This window comes from Malus domestica, chromosome 10, assembly GCF_042453785.1.
Source record: "Malus domestica chromosome 10, GDT2T_hap1".
NCBI classification, from domain to species: domain Eukaryota; kingdom Viridiplantae; phylum Streptophyta; class Magnoliopsida; order Rosales; family Rosaceae; genus Malus; species Malus domestica.
The window spans coordinates 26741556-26759181 of NC_091670.1; the positions used below are offsets into that span (position 1 = coordinate 26741556).

General features: G+C 37.3%; 3 protein-coding genes across 5 annotated transcripts; 2 read left to right on the top strand and 1 right to left on the bottom strand.

Moving 5' to 3' along the window:
• The first annotated feature begins 87 nt into the window (after nucleotides 1–87).
• LOC103445370 (serine/threonine-protein kinase MHK-like) lies at nucleotides 88–5855 on the top strand. Of its 2 annotated transcripts, none has more exons than XM_008384370.4 (18): nucleotides 88–390; nucleotides 1153–1487; nucleotides 1585–1663; nucleotides 1946–2014; nucleotides 2159–2248; nucleotides 2424–2562; nucleotides 2652–2754; nucleotides 2950–3002; nucleotides 3242–3308; nucleotides 3535–3646; nucleotides 3722–3787; nucleotides 3878–3946; nucleotides 4019–4076; nucleotides 4200–4304; nucleotides 4807–4841; nucleotides 4952–4997; nucleotides 5156–5231; nucleotides 5522–5855. In XM_008384370.4, exons 2-18 carry the CDS (start codon nucleotides 1480–1482, stop codon nucleotides 5649–5651), a joined length of 1305 nt encoding a protein of 434 aa, XP_008382592.3. In that variant the 5' UTR covers nucleotides 88–390; nucleotides 1153–1479; the 3' UTR covers nucleotides 5652–5855. The 2 variants fall into 2 exon arrangements, with proteins under 2 accessions (XP_008382592.3, XP_017190786.3); XM_017335297.3 differs by having other exon boundaries at nucleotides 114–390; nucleotides 4064–4076.
• Nucleotides 5856–8355: 2500 nt separating this feature from the next.
• On the top strand, nucleotides 8356–11800 carry LOC103445369 (uncharacterized). 2 transcript variants are annotated; one of them, XM_008384368.4, is made up of 9 exons: nucleotides 8356–8511; nucleotides 8608–8674; nucleotides 8944–9156; nucleotides 9465–9646; nucleotides 9744–9918; nucleotides 10011–10222; nucleotides 10340–10465; nucleotides 10550–10644; nucleotides 10753–11800. In XM_008384368.4, exons 1-9 carry the CDS (start codon nucleotides 8493–8495, stop codon nucleotides 11629–11631), a joined length of 1968 nt encoding a protein of 655 aa, XP_008382590.3. In that variant the 5' UTR covers nucleotides 8356–8492; the 3' UTR covers nucleotides 11632–11800. The 2 variants fall into 2 exon arrangements, with proteins under 2 accessions (XP_008382590.3, XP_008382591.3); XM_008384369.4 differs by having other exon boundaries at nucleotides 10553–10644.
• Nucleotides 11801–12778: 978 nt separating this feature from the next.
• LOC103422191 (GTP cyclohydrolase 1-like) lies at nucleotides 12779–15889 on the bottom strand. Its single transcript, XM_008360228.4, has 2 exons — nucleotides 15125–15889; nucleotides 12779–14208 (listed from the first exon to the last, which is right to left on the bottom strand). The coding sequence occupies exons 1-2, from the start codon at nucleotides 15336–15338 to the stop codon at nucleotides 13040–13042; spliced, it is 1383 nt and encodes a 460-aa protein (XP_008358450.2). The 5' UTR covers nucleotides 15339–15889; the 3' UTR covers nucleotides 12779–13039.
• Between the last annotated feature and the right edge of the window lie 1737 nt (nucleotides 15890–17626).

Genomic DNA, 17626 nt, shown 5'->3' on the forward strand with positions numbered 1-17626 from the left:
AAAAAAAATACATTTATAAAGAGTATAAAATAAGATTTTTAGAGTGCTAATAACACTTCTCTATTTTTATTATAATTATAATTATATAACGAACCGATAAAATCATTAGAAACAATTAATTAATAATATTTCGAATTTTAATAAAAATATTTGTTTGGTTTCTTCTTCCTTTGCTTCTTATGCGGAATCCTTCTCCCTCACAAGGCTTCACCAGCAATCCAATTTTTCTCTCTTTGACAAGTTTTCTCTCCTCTCAAACGAAAATTTTGTCTATGAAATTTTCCCTCTTAATTTTCCTAGGAAAACTGTTTGTGCATTGTTGATCTGTTTATCCTTCTCGCCTAATTGTTTATCTGGTTGTCTCAATTTATTAGCATCAATTGTAAATTTGTAAGTTCATCCTTCAATTTTTCTATTATTATTTTGTGCAAGGTTATGACTTTTTGGATTGTTTTTTTTTAGCTGTTTGCAAATTGAAATACACTTGAGGTTTTCATTTCGGGGCTGTTTGGTTGCTAAGAAAATCAGGAAAAGCAGAAGAAAGAAAATTGAATTCTGGGTTTCTACTCTTTGATGGTTTTGTACCAATATATCTAAAAAGGGTTGGATTAGTGAAGTTGATTGTTGGGTTTTAATCAAATAGTACCAAATTATATGGTGATATTTTAAATTTTGTATATGGTGATGTCGTAAAGTTTGAATCTTTTTAGTGTATTTGGATTTGTTTTCTAATTTTAGTATGTAGTTTCATGTTTAGGATTTGAATTGATAGGAGGGGAGGGGATATGGATTGAGTAGATTTGTTATGTTCGAAAATTTCGTTGTTTGATCTTTGAACAAGGTATATAGGATGGGGAAGGCGTCAAAATTTTGACTTGATGTAGAGTTCATTGTAAGATTGAAATAACGAAGGGAATAGGCTTTGATCTTGCAATTCTAACGAACTTAAGATGTTTAACTTGGGAAACCAAAATATTGTATAGTTTTTTATTCGGTTCCGTTTTTCTTTCTGCGTGCTTTGTTTGTGTTGACCGAGAAGGCAAACAGTGATTTGTAGGCTCGTAGCTATTAAAAGACATGATCTTTGTTTGATGTTGAATGGTTGGGTTTGTTAAAGTTGAATTAAACTTCTTTCTTTGCCATCTACTGCAGATCAATTGCCCCGGTTTTTGATATGAGGCTGTAAGTTAGTAGGTGTAAAGAAAATGGATTAACGCTCTTCGGCTGAGTTTAATGCTTGGTCCCTGGAGTTCACGTGGAGGGTTGCAAAATGTTTATAAACTTCTTCCCGATTGTGAACCGCTCCTACAATGACAAGTGGATACTTAAGGAAGCCAAATGCTTGATGCTAGACTTAAGCACTATACAATGCCTACAAACCAGTGACCAAAACTGTGTTGTCAGTGAAGACACCTCTTTTTGGAGGTTGTTTAAATTCCACTGAACGATTGTTTGACTGTATATTGTTCACATTTGAAAATGGAAAGGTTAGTTGCTTTTTAGTGCATTGAATCGTCTAAAATCAAAAGGTTTTCATTTTTTTTTATTCTTATAGCTTTTTGTTTATTTGAATTCTTTTTCCAGATATAAAATTTTGGAAGAGCTTGGTGATGGCACTTGTGGTTGTGTATATAAGGCTCGTGATTGGAGAACAAATGAGATTGTATGGTTCTTTTTACTAAAGAAATGATTACTTCTTTTAAGATTTGTTTGATTTTTACCTGTGAATTTATTTGTTTTTGCATTTAACCCTTGTGAACTTTGGTCATATGCTTTTGATTTTATCGATCTTGTGGTTTAAACAGGTATTGAGGGAGAAGACGTAATTAATATTTATTGTTGTCTCTATTATATCATTATATGAGTGAATTAGTTAGGAGAACAGTGTAGGCATTTATAAAAAAATAAAATCCTTCCTAGTTTTATTTTACCTTTCTAACCTCAGGTTGCTGTCAAGAAGATGAAGAGGAAGTTCTTTTTCTGGGAGGAATACTGGAGGTTACGAGAGATTAAGGTATGTCCTGTGGTAACTTTAACTGTTCAATATTGTTGTGCCATATGCATAAATATGAGCTTTTACCTTTTACATATTGCTAAATGAAATAGATAATGTCATCTGGTTGTTTCCATTGATACAAGTCAAATTCTTTTTTCCCAGGTCCTTCGTAAATTATATCATCCAAATATCATAAAGTTAAAGGAGGTTGTCAGGGAAAATAATGAGGTGTTCCTCATTTTTGAATACATGGTGAGAGACCTTCTACCTTCTCATTAATCTGTGATTAATTTTGTTTATTTTATATCTTATATCTCACACAAAATGATATCATGCTCTTAATTTAAAAGTTGATGAACCCCAGTTGGTCAAGTTAATCTCATTATGGAAGATGTTTGTGTTTGATTTCAAAAGTTCATGTTTCCAGAACTATAATTTGTACCAAATAATGAAAGAACAAGGAAGACCCTTTTTGGAGGATGAGATTCGTAGCTTTATGTCTCAACTGCTGCATGGACTTAGTCACCTACATAAAAGTGGATATTTTCACCGAGATCTAAAGCCAGGTAAAACATATTGGCAATATTGTGTTCCCATGCATCTCTGTATCTTTGTTTCTTAAGAAATTAATCGAACACGATTGTTTCCCATAAAGAGAATTTGTTGGTGACAAACGACGTTCTTAAAATTGCCGATTTTGGTTTGGCTCGAGAAGCATCATCGATGCCTCCTTACACTGAATATGTTTCCACACGCTGGTGAGTTAGTCATCTTCAATCATTGTATTTTATTTTTTGCATTTCTGAGTGCATGGTTTTGGAGAGGAGGAGGGGGAAGAGGGGGGTTGGGGGGGTGGGGTGGGTTAATGTCGAGTTGTGTTATCTTATTGTGTGCTAATGTCTTTGCATGCACTCTAATCTCTTAAATTTTATGGTGCTTGTTTGGCATCCTAGGTATCGAGCACCAGAAGTCTTGTTGCAGTCCAAATTATACACTCCTGCAGTTGGTAAGCATGGTCTTTATTACCTATTCATTGAACTCCTGTTCAGTATGATTGGCAATAGGATGAATTGAACAGCTCCTCGCCCAGAAGTTCTGTAATTTCTGTGTGAAAAAGTTTTAATTGAGGGCCATTCTGGTGTTGTGTATCTAATGATTAGGCTGCATGAGATTTTTCTATATCAAGCGTGAGGTTGATTATTCCTTTGCGCTTCTTTGGTGATTAACAAATGAAAACATATGCAGACATGTGGGCAGCTGGTGCAATCCTAGCTGAGCTTTTCACTTTATCCCCAATTTTCCCTGGTGAAAGGTGGTTATTCTATTCGATATTTATTGTTTTTGGTCATGGTGAGAAAAATGTGAGTAAAAACGATTCATTAGAAGTTACCTCAAAGTCCATTTATTTCTACCTGTTGTGATGTACTTAAAAAATAAGTGCATTATAGATGTGTGCTAAGTTTTTCATTTTTAGTAACCCTAATATGTTGAAGAACTTCTTCTGTACATCTTACAAAATTAGTTTCTTCAATGGCCAGTGAGATAGACCAATTCTTCAAGATCTGCTGTGTGCTTGGTACTCCAGACTTGACTGTCTTTCCTGAAGGGACAAATGCCTCTCGATTGTATAGCTTTATCAATTATGAGAAGGTAAGCTTTTGCATAGATTTGTTACCATCAATTCATATTGCTCGGCTTTCACTCACCATATTATATTTTTAATAGATCTTGCCTGCAAACCTCTCCGATATCATTCCAAATGCAAGCCCAGAAGCTATTGATTTGATCTCGGTGAGAATTTTTATACAGTTTTCGCCCATCATTAATTACTATAAATATCTGTTTAATGCTTTATTAACTTGCATTCTTGACTCTTTGCAGCAACTATGTTCATGGGATCCATCAAGGAGGCCAACTGCAGATGAATCATTACAACATCCTTTTTTCCAGGTAATATGTGTTCTCAAGTTTTCTTCTCTTCTACGCTGTTCTATGTTATAAACGTGATCAACTTACTAATAGGTGGGCTGGATTCCTCATTCACTCCCTGATTCACTTGACCTGAAGCTGAGTAACATGGGTAAGGTTTCCCTTTCCCCTTTCTTTCTTGCGCACCTACCTCCCTTATTCATGCCCAATAATAATATTTTTCATTTTATTATCTTTTTCAATGTATCTGTTTTTTTCTCTGCCTTATTCACAGGGGCAAACCCAACACTTGAGTTGAAACTATCTGACTTTGGTGCTGAACCTGAGGACTGCTTTCTTGGCTTGACGTTAGCTGTGAAGCCTAGCGTTCCAGACTTCGGTAATTATCATTGTCCCTGTGGTCTCAGTATTTAAGGCATGGATTGGGATGGAAACAGGAAATTTAAAACAAATTATTGCCAAAAAGGTTTTTGGTTTTATTGCAATGTGTGCTTTGCATGCTAGCTTCTGTTTTAGCTTTTCTCATCCGGTTAGGTTCAGGGTAACCCAGAACGGTGCTTTGCATGCTAGCTTCTGTTTTAGCTTTTCTCATCCAGTTAGGTTCAGGGTAACCCAGAATGGTGGAACCTACTTTATTTCATCCTCTGGACATTATCTTCTGGTAGCACATGATTCGCTTCATTTACATAGCACATTCTTTTGTCTCCCATGCTGCCATGCATCATTATTTAGATTTCATGATATGGAATTTCAAGTTTAAAATCATTTGTGTTTGACTGGAGATGATTCCATTCTTCTCCTCTTTATTTCATAATTAGAGTATTCTTTATGTATCTTTTTGGAGGGCTATACTCATCTTACTATGCAATTGTTCCCTGCAGATGTGGGCCACGATGCACCTCATCATATGAAAGAGGTGAGTGCACGGGCTTCTTTCACCGATACTTTTGTGGCTTCTCATAGCATTAGAACCCAAATGCTAGATATTTTACTGTTGTTTTGAATTATGTTAATTTCATTTTTCAGGATGCATTATTTTGCTCTGGTTTGGAAGATTGTTCTGGACGATCTGGTAATTATTTGGATCTTTCTCTAATATCATCGTTTCAGATTAGAAGGCCTACCTTAATCAGGGAGAGAAATGTGGATTAAGACAAGAAAAAACTATTTACCTTCTCTTGTTAGCTTCTCTTTTCTTGAAACTGATGTGCTGTTGCAATTGTTCCCCAGTTTTTTGGTCTCTTATGCCCCCAGATCAAGGTGGAATTTGTGCCCCAGTAGATCCTTCCTTTTCTTTATCATTCAGGTCAGTTCACGTGCCTAAATAGTAATATGTTTAATCTGCTCATCGTATAGACAGTGTATGTGGTGACGGTGGACAAAATTATGTTTCATTTCTGCTTTAATAATTATGGCTGTGGTGACCGTATCTCTCCTATGGGTTATGATTGTACTTCGACGGACCAAGAAGCTGTGCATGATATATAGTAGTTGTCTTGTGGTTGGATTTTGCATGTGCGAGTGCGAGTGCGAGTTTTATTCACAGGAACATATTGACTAACATGATATCTGTAATTTCCCACCCCTTTATCGCAGTTCAATTCAACATCCGACAGTCAGAGTTCCACAATCGGCTGGTTACTCCATCCCATCCCTGCAGCCAAACATCTTAGATGGTCGATTTTTGACCGTGTCTCCTCCCTTTCCACAAAGCCATTGCCTCTAAGTGAGATGATTTGATACACTGCTATTGGAACGAATGACGTGTGCTGTAATTTATCACACATGATAATATAGAGTTTTATCGAGCACTTTCATGTAGTCTGTCATTGTACCCTGAACATGTAGAGTGTATTCAGAATTTTCTTACTCTAATTCTTCAATATTGTAAAGCCAATCTTCAATATATTTTCCAAACACTTGCATTCTCCTTCCCGTGTGCTTCTTAGTTGAATTTTTACTCGGATATATGCGTTTTTCGGTTATCATCTATGCTGATTCTCGTCCCTGGATTATATGACGGTTGACGATTTAGCATCTGAGATCGGATTATGTTGTGATTGTCTTCAATGACAAACTCTTAGCGATCTCACTTGACGCCTTAACTCGTGCATAATTGAAGCTCAAACAATGTTGCAAATCTACTTTTTCCGACTGTTAACAGATGCAACCACACGCCATTTGGTTGACTAAACAAAGTGACGTTTTTCTTTCACCAACGCGTGAACGAGCGGGCGGGTGACGGGGAGTGGATAGGCAAGGGAAAAACGAGGCAATGGATAGGCTTGGAGTAAATACTGCAAATGGGCGGACACCACGCATCAAGGCATCCTTCGACGCTTGTATTATATATCAATACAGTGACGGAATCAGAATTTTATTTTAGGAATGATCTCAAATCAATGTTAAAAAAATAGATAATAGTTACAAGTGAGTACAATACATGCTTGGAGTTGTGGGCTAATTTAATTTTACAAGGCGCTAAATGCATTTTTTTCATGTTGAAATTAACCAACAATTAACCCTCAATATCAACTCAATGAAAAATGCTAGAGAAAAATGTTTTAGACCATGCTTTGGAGACCACATAATGTGATTGTTGATGATTAGATTTCTTCTTTAATGATTTAACTAAGTAGTCCAACCATTAACCGCTATATCATCACGTGGTCTCAACATATGTAGATAGTCTCTCTAGCATCAATCCAAGTTAATATAGAATATATTGGGAATTTTTGGACAAAAAATGAGAATGGATTGAGAATTTGGAGAACAAAATATATGACATTTCAAGAAAGGGAAGAGGAGAAGCTCAAGGCTTATTATTCTTCGGTTGGCAATATAAAAGAATTTTATTTGATAAAACTAAACTAGATTTTAAAATTTTAAATCTAATAGTTATTGATTTGTTTATAAAATAAGATGTTAAATTTAGTTTTTGAATGAGTGTTGTTGGGAGTTTCAAATAAAAGGAGAACTCTTGTTTAATTATTTGTGAATAAAATTTAAGAGTTTCGAGTAAACTAAAAGAAGAATAATACAAAATAAAATAAAAATTATAATACTAAATATTTAGAAAGCCTTAAAATGTGAGGGTAGGCCTTATAGTGCCTCCGCCCTTGCACCAATGCATAGTATTACGTTGTTATCAACTTGAATTATTCGGTGCACGTTTAACCTTTCGGTTTTAATAACTGAAGTCAATGTATTAGTGCACTTGAAAAGTTTTGCATATAAAAAGAAAAATCTCATCAAAACAATTTCAACACCTCAAATCTGAACTCTAAACTCGAAAGAAGTTGGAAAATGTTTTAGGATGATTATAATATGTATTGACAATGTATTTATTAAAATTATATATAAACTCAAAATCTAAACTCAAACTCGAAAAATTAAGAAAATTTTCAAGGTGTGTAATATAATGATCTGACATGAAATATTATCTTATATTAAGAATCTATGATGTATGTTTATTTATTTTATTTTTTGTTATATTGGAGAAATTAAATCATGTATCCGTTTAATTTCCAATATATGTTTGGAACATTAGAAAGGGAAGGTTTTGTCAACACACAAGATAATATAAATAGGATACAAACAACAACGAGCAACCACTTTCAAATAGAGGGGCCCATTATCAGGAAAATTCTGTTTTTATAAACCAAATGGAAGCCCAAACAACCCAAACGAATTGAACCAAACGGTTAACCATTGGTTTGAATTTTTTTTTGTTTTCTTCTTTTAAAGTCAAAATCAACTAAATATCTGGCCATGAGTTTGAGATAAAATCAATGCAATTTATAACAAGGCGACGACTTGTTAACACGACACGAAACGATACGAAAAATTATCAGATTTTAAGTTAATTAGTTAACAAATCGGTTGTTATCGGATCACTCGTTAGTCAAATCGTGAAAAATGGAAGGAAATTTGAAGCAAGCCAAACTGTTGCCGAGTTTTTATCAGAGGAGGTGCCAGCCAACAATTGTAAAGCAGACATCAAGGAACCCAGAATTAACGGTTTGAGAGCATCCGAACAAACCAGTGCAGGCTCAACAAAACCATCATCTTCTTGTGTTAAAGTTAAAAGAGAACGGTAAAGCATCTACAAAACAGCCACAAATGTAGGTAAAATCTGCCAAATAAGATGGGTTAAATACATGATCAATAAAAAAAAATGAAATTTTAACGAAAAGCTCTCGGTATCGTTCATTTTAATGAAAAAAATCATATTTTTACACTAAAAAATCAATCATGATACTATTCACTTTACCTTCTATTTTGTCCTTATCGTTAAAACTCAAAATTTTCAAATATTTTTCATTAGTTTTTCTTAAAAAAAAAAGATTAAATTAAAAAGAAAATGTAAATTAATGGGTGATGCCCGACAGGTGGCAACACTTTGCGCATCTTCTCCTTTTCACGTGGCTGGCGCGTCGTCTTCGTCAACCTGGTTCCTTAACTGTTAATCAATCCTTCCTAAAAGATATTCTGCGAATTTAGTTACTCTCTCTCTCTCTGTCTCTCTCTCTCTGTGTCTGAAGACTGCAACTCCCAGGGAGCTGACATGGGTGGCGATGGCAGAGGTAAATTATCACCTGATCCAAAAGCTAGCTTTCCGACATGTGATTTGGGTGAATGAAGTTAATAACCGACTATTTAATGTAATGGTAAAATTACAGATACAGGGCAAGAAGAAGACTTCTTACTCCACCAAGATTCCTCCCAACTTTCATCACAAATTCTCAGGTACCTCATGTATTCCCATAGTCCCTCTCGGTTTCTTGCTTCCTGTTTGGTTCCCGAGAAACTATGATGAAAAACGCATGATCAAATTTGGTTTTGAACTATAGGACGTGATTCTCGGAACCCATGTTTCAATTTTTTGTTCGTGTTACACGTATTTAATACAATTACTATCGAATTAATTTATATCTGACCGTCGTGATTGTATTAAATACATGTACTGTTTGTGAAAGTTGAACTTTAAAAGTGGTTTATGGTTTTCAATGGAGCAGTGATGGTCTGAGTGTCAAGGATGCTGTGCTGGATCAACAAAATGGGCCGGTTTTTCGAAATTTTGGCGGATTGGGAAGTCAAAATTCTTCTGCTTCTTTGGATTTTGAAGCTGATCAGAGGAGGGAAAATGTTTATAGGAAAATTTTGCAGGGTTATGATGACTTGCGGATTCGAAGCAAAGATTTGGAAGAAGCCAAGAGCAAAATCTTGAGGTATAATATTTGTTTGCACATTGACATATCAGAACTATTCCGGTATCTTTCATAGAATGTTTTGTCCTCGAATTCCCAAGCTATATTCAAGTTATTTGAAATGCCGGGGGGAGAAAAGGTTTTTGTCATTTGTGGTCAGTGTAGTGGAATAATAACTCGTTGAGATCAATTCGAATTTTCAGAAAATTAAGGCATTTCTTTGATATCATTTCAGAATATCTTCTGTGTTGAGGATTTTGTATTGTATACATTGGCTAGATTGGTTATATATGCTTGCTTGAAGTGATTTGGCTTCATGAATTTTACAGCTACCGCCCGGGTGCGTGGATTGATAGGGTAGGTTCTGTGAAGCCGAGGAATTATGATGTGCCAAAGATGACAACGCTTTTATTGGTTGGTCCAAAAGGATCTGGAAAGAGCAGCCTTGTAAATAGAATATCCAAAGTGTTTGAAGATGACGAGTTTGCCTGTGAAAGAGCCCAAGTATCATGTATGGCTTCAGTTTTGAATCATGAAAGACGCTTTTTGTGAATGAACTTGGTTATTTATGTTCCACAGCTTCACCTGTGTTGTTTCATTTGTGCCAGATAATTCATCTGTTGGAGATGGAACTTTTTTCCTCCACGGATACATGATACCAAGATGTTCGAGTTCTTTTTGCCTTTATGATACCCGTAGTTTGTCTGATAATTCACTCGAAAACATGATAATACTGAAGCACTGGATGGAAAATGGTGTTCGTCACGGGGAGCTTGTTATAAGGTCTGAATTTCCAAGTCTGTACAGCACTCTCATTTTGGCTTTACGAATTTGTTTACTTTCCTTCACTTCAATTGAACTCAATTGACTCTCAGGGATTCAGACAGTCAGAGTTTGAGGAGTACGATGATGTACAAAGCTTGTGATGATGGTTATCTGTCCAGTGAGATCAGGAACGTTAATTTTGTCATATTTGTTGTTAATGGCCTCTCAGTTCTGAAATCAATGGAAAGCGATGAAGATGCAGAGACACGATATACCGAAATGATCGCCTCAGCTTTCAACTCTCGATACTTGGCATTTAAAGGTATTTGGATGCTGAGTTTTTATGACTCAATCTTCATTTCAATATTTTGAAGCAAGGGAAGTGTTGGAAACTTGAATTTAAGGTGTCTAGTCACTACGTCTCCATTTTTTCTTCCAGATGATAAACCCCTTCTTGTCGTCACACATGGTGATTTACTTTCACTTGATGAACGTGCTCGTGTTCGTGTCCATTTGGGAGAACTGCTTGGTATTCCTCCTACAACTCAAATTTTTGACATCCCAGGTGACCCTTGAAGTTATCCCCTTCTCCGTTATGGTTTTCATATTAATTAATTTTTACAAAATTAGATGTTTCTCTTTGTGCTAGTAGAAAGCAGTGATCCGGTAACTGAGTTGACAATAGTTGACATGATACGCTATTCGCTTGAGCATGCCGAGAAAAATCTTCCTCGTAGAAGAAAGGTCTGTACTTTTTGCAAACACTGATGTAATTTGTCATCTGTTTGTTATGATTTTCCCCGTATCTTTCCAGTACCTTGTTCGTTTGCTGATTGTGGTTATTACATGCAGGTTGATACTTTGTCACTGTTACAGTGTATGCTCCTGCTAATATTCCTCAGCATCGCCACAAACATATGGTCTATGAATCATCTTCCAGATATTCAGCACGGCCCTTCACCTCAAGCACATATTCAGTATGGCTACTGCCCTTCGCCTCAAGCGCATACTCAGCATGGCTACTGCCCTTCGCCTCAAGCGCATACTCAGCATGGCTACTGCCCTTCGCCTCAAGCACATATTCAGCATTGCCATGGCTCTTCACCCCAAGCACATATTCACGATAACCTTTCACCCCTTTTGCCCCCTTCACCGTCTTCATCCACCTTGCTCCAAGAGCATATTCAGCATGATCCTTCACCCCAAGCACATATTCAGCATTGCCATGGCCCTTCACCCCAAGCACATATTCACGATAATCCTTCACCCCCTTCACTATCTTCATCCACTTTGCTCCAAGAGTATATTCAGCATGATCCTTCGCCTCAAGCACATATTCATCATTGCCATGGCCCTTCACCCCAAGCACATATTCACGATAACCCTTCACCCCTTTCACCCCCTTCACCGCCTTCATCCGCTTTGCTCCAAGAGCATATTCAGCATGATCCTTCGCCCCAAGCACATATCCAGCATAGCCATGGTCCTTCACCCCAAGCACATATTCACGACAACCCTTCACCGATTTCATCCCCTTCACCGCCTTCATCCCCTTTGCTCCAAGAGCATGTTCAGCATGATCCTTCAGCGGAAAAGCATATTTACAATGGCCCTTTGCCGAGAGTAGAACTTCGCAAGATTAAAACGAAACTTCATCAGACCAAAACGAAACTTCATCAGAAGATCAGGATCGAATGGAGTAAAATCCAACACTTGTGGTTAGATGACTAAGTTATTTTGTTTCAATGTCTTATAACTCACTTCTATATAGTATAATCCCATTGTTCCCGGTCGGACATATGTATACATGCGCCTGTTAAGTGCTGATGTTTATATGGTTTTGTAATTGGTATATGCACGTTCAATCTATTTCGCTTCAAGCGAACGCCTTCGTTGGTAATGTTGTTCATTCTCTGCATTTGGTCCGTGCAAACCCTGTTTCGAGTTTTGAATACGACAGTGTGTTGGGTTTTACGGCTCAAAATTAGGATGATGCAAAAATTAGGTTTGCGTTACCTATTTGGTTTTGGTGTCCTATTTGGATTTGGATTTTAACTTCTTAGTTAGTTTCCTTGGTGGAGAGATTTTGTTAATTACCTATTTGTTTAGGATTTGTATTTACTTCCTATTAGGATTCTTATTGTAACCTAAGTCCTATGCACTATAAATAGGACCTTAGGGTTAGTGTATTTAGTTTGGCTCCTTCGTGTGGCAATTTGGTGAGAGTCAATTTGTGAGTTTGTGAGTTAGAGAGCAATTTGGGAGAATCTTCTCCGTTAGTTTTGGGTTCTTTGCTCGTTTGGTTTAGGGTTTGTAATTTGTGAGATTTGGGTTGTGAGAGTTTAAACACTCTTTTGTAATCTCCATTTGTTTAGTGAAATTCTTCGCTGTGCTTTGGTCGTGGACGTAGGCATTACGCCGAACCACGTAAATCCCTTGTGTTAGTTTGAGATTGTTTGTTTTAGCTTTGACCTACGACGTTGATATTGGTACTTTTTTAGAATTCGCTTTCGTTTACCCATAAAAGTACAACACAGTGAACAAGGGTTACTCAAAGTTCTATTTACGCGTATTTTCCGAAGATCTTCAAATACTTCAAAATACATTTGCTCGAGTAGTAGTATGGTTTTCCTGTTGCTTGGCGAACACATAGAATCGATCTGAAAAAACTGTCCAACGCATTATTCGTTTTCAGTATTTCTTCCTTGGTATTCCAGAAAAGGAACAAAGAAAAAGCACTAAAAGGTCGTACCCAGTGCACAAGGCTCCCGCTTTATGCAGGGTCTGGGAGAGGTGAATGTCGGCTAGCCTTACCCCCATTTATGAAGAGGCTGCTCCCAAGTCTCGAACCGAGACCTACCGCACAAAGAAAAAGCACTGAGAGAATAAAATCGTTGAAACAAAGACAGGCTTGGAATCTTGCAAGGGCTTATGCTACAGATAGTAGAAGATAAACGACCAAAACTTTGGAGTCATCTAATGAATTCCGACAACACGAAAAATGGGCAAGACTGCCGAGATTGCTTGATCTTTCGACTTATCACGGTCAAGCTGGGGTACAATGGCTAAACCGAACGCCTTGCAAAGAAATCGCTCGAGAAAAATGGATATCTTAATAAAATATGTTGATGAACTAGGATCATCGTCCTGAAACGGCAGTGTTTGGAATGCTCTGCATAAACTTGGCTCTTGCAGCGGGGTCAGTTGAAAATCGACCCAGTACAGCAATTGTTGCTGTACTACTTCCGAACTTCTCGATCCCTCTAGAGATCATACAGGTGTGGCTAGCCTCCACAACCACAATCACATCTCCACCTAACAGTGGTGATACTGTCTCTGCTATCTGTCGCGTGAGTCTTTCTTGTACTTGGAGCTTGAAACCGTAAAAACACACAATCGATTGTAAAAGAGATTTTCCGATGGGATTGGATCCTTCTGTGCACATATATCCTATATGCACAACACCATAGAAAGGAAGTAGATGATGCTCACACTGAGACCAGAATGACAAGTTCAGCTCGGAATGGATATGCTTTTCCTTGAAGCTATCTCCATTACCAGAAACGAAGCCATTCAACTTCATATCAAAGTTACTATTTTGGAAGCTCATCAACCACTTCACAAAACGAGCAGGTGTTCCCAGAAGCTCCTTCCTTAAAGGGTCTTCACCCAACGACCTAAGGATTGAAGCTACTGCAGTGACCATTCCCGGATTGATAGATTCCATCTCGGAGGTAGCAATTGCACCTGCAGAAGAACGAGATGGACACCAATGGTGATCGCTTGTGTCTCTCATGCGAGTTTTCTCCACATTTATGCCTCTGAATCTCAGCAGACTCCAAAAGTCAGCCCAAAGATTGGCATTTTCATTTTCAAAGACTCCTGAACCTGAGCTGACCAGTAATTCTACCCATCCTTGGTGGTTCGAGTCAAGGAAAACAGATTCCAGATTTGGGAAATGGACGTGCAAACATTGGAGTACGACTGCAACACCTGCTGCTTTGATTCCATGCTGTAAAGCTGAACACACTTCATCTGCTAGACGCTGGGGATCTTGGAGACGTTTTGCAAACACATCAGCTACTCGAGAGAGCTTGCTTAAGCCTACAACCAGTTGACCAGAAGGGACATAACCCACATGGCATCTAACCTGGAAGGGTAGCATACAAGATTCACAGTATGAGAAGAGGTCAAGATCTCGAACGACTACAAGTCCACCAGCTCCCCCAGCATGACCAACTGCATTGTCCAGGCCAGCTTCAGGAAATAAAGCACCTTGCACAATGTCCTTAACCTTTTGTCTGTAACCTGGAAAATAATTAAAGTTTCCAAATCAGTGCTTGGGATAGCTTCTCTTTTAGGCGAATATTTTAAAAGAAATTAGCACCACCAATATCATCCATGTCATATTAAAAGTAGGTGAGTGAATCAGGAAACATGCTTCATGCTGCATAAAGAATCAATTCCGCAACGGAAATTGGGAAAAACTTCTGAACTTGGAGATAATGCGCGCGCGCACACACACACACATATATGCCAACGAAGAACCTAGCCTCGTAAAATAGTTGGGGCACAATTCCTCGCCCCTAGCAACCTAGAAACAGAAGCCATTCTAGATGATTTTGGTAGCCATAATGAATAAACTTAGACTTACGCGTTTACTTACAGAAAAAGGGGCGATTAAAAGGGGATTCGCACACTGTGAGCATTCCAAAAGAAAAGTAAGTTTTTCAAGTTCCAAAAGAAAATGAAAATCGTGTACGGGAAATTATGCATACAGTTGCAATCCTGAAATCTGAGGTCAATAAGTTGCAGAGGCCGGCTGTGAGCAGGAAGCATTTTGTATCATTGCTAACAATTTCCATATGGAGTCCATGATACTAGGAACACAACTAGTTTGGCACTAACATGGAGATTCCGAATTATGAAACAATGACTATTCAATTGTTGACTACTAAGTCCAAATACTACCAACCAAAACAAACTACCCAAAAGCCTCAACAATTCAAAGGTACTACAAGAATTAAAGAAAATGCTGCCAAATGGCCCACATAACACAACAAAATCAGCAGACGCAAGATGGGGAAAAAACTTAGCGTGCAAATACCAAAATAAAACAAGTGAACAAAGTTAAGAAAATTCAAATTCAAACCTCCCCCTCTGCAAATTAGAATAGTTTAAAATATCGCCTTGTCAAACAAAACAGAGTAAAGAAAGTAATTACCCCTTGTTCCTTCTCGGAGGGCTTTCGCAACGCGAAAAGGCGTCTTCTTCAAACCTTCTCTGTTAACATCCTCCCCCAGGCCCTGCATGAGAACTTTAACAGCATCCTCAATAGCTATGGTTTCGGGTTCTTCCTCGAAACTCAGCTCAATGCAACCCAGCTTCACTCCGTTCTCAAGCTCCGAGCAGAAATGCCCTTCATCCAAAGCGCCCATGGACAGACCTCCAATTCCAAAAACAGCACCGACCCAGATCCCGAATCAGGACTCCAAATCCCCGCAACACACAGCGAAATCAATCGAAATCAAAGGTGCCCAGATGAAGAAGAAAAAAAAAACCTAATCTTTTAAAAAAGCAGTGACGAATCAATAAAATACTCAAAACCAGAGCTACCCAGATGGACCAAAGAGAAAAACCAATAATCCGGAGGCACCCAGATGAAAGAATTAACAAAAATTCAAACCATTGAGTTCAGAAACAAAGAGAAGCAGAAAAACAGAGAGGAGTGGAGGTATAAGGGGAGGAGGCTAAACGCTTAAGGGGATGGGAGAAGGATACGTAGGGCTGGGTTTGATGTTGGAATGTGTGGATCTTCGTCTTTGAGGGATTTGGAAATCTCTCATCAGACTGTGGGACCCGACCCAATTGCCTAACGAGGGAGAGGAGATAGAGGGGCTGCGATTGGGGTTTGGGGGCTCTCTGGAGGACCTGGGTCGGTTCGTTGTGTCTGCTGACTCTGCTCTGTTCTTTTCTGTCAATGCATGCATTTATCTATATATTCATTTTATATATAGGCCATACAGAGAGTGGCGTGTGATTACAACATTTGACGCTCATACAACTCAGAACCCCAAAAGCAAAAGAAATGAGATATGCTACTACAAATCCGGATTTTCGTCGGATATTTTTGTGAAGATTTCAAATATTCGAATCGTATTTGTTCATTATATATCGTGCAGTCAGAAATTATTTTAAATATTTTTATTTAAAATTAAACACAAACAATACTTGATAAAAACTGACCACATAATATATAATGAACGGACACGATTTACAAATCTCCATGACCCTTATCAAAAGAATCGGGAGAGGATCCTGTTGGTGCTACTATTGCCTCTACGGATAATGTTAGAGAACATTTATGTAAATTATATTTTGTAAATTACATGAAGTAATCGTTAATGATTAAATATTTGAATATTGATCAATGTGCTTACTTTTATTTATGGGTGATTTTGTATAAAATCAAAACAAAATTACCATATTGACAATAGATCAACAATATTTATGTTAATTATAAATAGGTCAATCATCTATTATGACATTTAAATGCATTTAAAATAAACAAACATTACAGAATCTACCATTATTGCTGACATCCACTTCAACTTCCTAGTTCCATTTTTTTTTCCATCACTCACACGCCTTCTATGCTTCATTCTTTGAGCAACTATTTATGTTCGTTTCCCTGTCCTGTTTTTCTTGTATTACATTTTTATTTAGAAACTACAATGTAGTGTCTGTTTCCTGGTTGTTCCTTTTTTTTGTTTTTTTTTTTACATTTTGATTCAGACACTACAATGCAGTGTCCGTTTCCTGGTTCTTTTTTTTTTTTTTTTACATTTTGATTTCTTGGTTCTTGTTTTTTTTTTTCCGTTTTGATTTAGACAATGCAATGCAGTGTCAATTTTCTGGTTATGTTTTTATATTTCTATTCAAATTGCATTGTTCGTTTCCTTGTTCTCTTCCTCTTCCATAATCTTTTCCACATTTCATGGAGTCTCTCTCGACCCATAAAATTACTTCTTTAAAAAAAATTATAAATTTCATATCATAGAACAGAAGGAGATAGAACCTATCAAATTAATCAAAACATAAATATGATTTCAAACCCAAAAGAAGAAAACATCAAACCCGTCGTTTTGGGGTCTAAGCTTTTGGCGGTGGCGGCATTGATTTCGTCCAGGTCGTTGTGCAAGGAGGTGCTGAGGCGTTTCTTGGGGGTGACGGCGGCGGAGTGGGTGGATTTTGCGGAGGAGGTGGACAAGGAGGGGAGGAGAAATCGACGAAGGGTGCAGAGAGATATATTATTTATCATTGACCTACATCTAATTAATAAAAATGCATCATTGATTAAGTTTAGAATAAAAATATGTCATTGATATATTACTAAATAGTAAATTTTTTATTGATCTTTTGACTAAATTACCTTTTATTTATAATACATCAAATAATTTATAAATATAATAAAAAATATTAGTCTACTTAGCATCTCTTTGGTAAGGAGTATTTGACCAACCTACTAACGCCAAAGCAGACATTATCACTCCCACCAACCGTACATCTTGGATCTCTACTTTTATTTTATTTGGCGAGAAGTTTCTTTTGCCCAACGTTAATACAGTATCATAATGTTATTACTTTACGTGTTTCAAAGTTAATATGTAAATTATCACCACCTACCGAATAGTTCAAGTTTTCATTATCTTAAAAAAAAAATATA

What these genes read in the sequence shown, in the direction of transcription:
- LOC103445370 (XM_008384370.4), top strand. An exon ending in ATTATACACTCCTGCAGTTG is followed by an intron (nt 3,003 to 3,241) that starts GTAAGCATGGTC and finishes AAACATATGCAG; the next exon opens with ACATGTGGGCAGCTGGTGCA. An exon ending in GCTTTATCAATTATGAGAAG is followed by an intron (nt 3,647 to 3,721) that starts GTAAGCTTTTGC and finishes TATTTTTAATAG; the next exon opens with ATCTTGCCTGCAAACCTCTC.
- LOC103445369 (XM_008384368.4), top strand. An exon ending in CTTTCATCACAAATTCTCAG is followed by an intron (nt 8,675 to 8,943) that starts GTACCTCATGTA and finishes TCAATGGAGCAG; the next exon opens with TGATGGTCTGAGTGTCAAGG. An exon ending in ATCTTCCTCGTAGAAGAAAG is followed by an intron (nt 10,645 to 10,752) that starts GTCTGTACTTTT and finishes TATTACATGCAG; the next exon opens with GTTGATACTTTGTCACTGTT.
- LOC103422191 (XM_008360228.4), bottom strand. Translation starts at nt 15,338, where the DNA reads ATGGGCGCTTTGGATGAAGGGCATTTCTGCTCGGAGCTTGAGAACGGA. An exon ending in CCTCCGAGAAGGAACAAGGG is followed by an intron (nt 14,209 to 15,124) that starts GTAATTACTTTC and finishes ATTATTTTCCAG; the next exon opens with GTTACAGACAAAAGGTTAAG.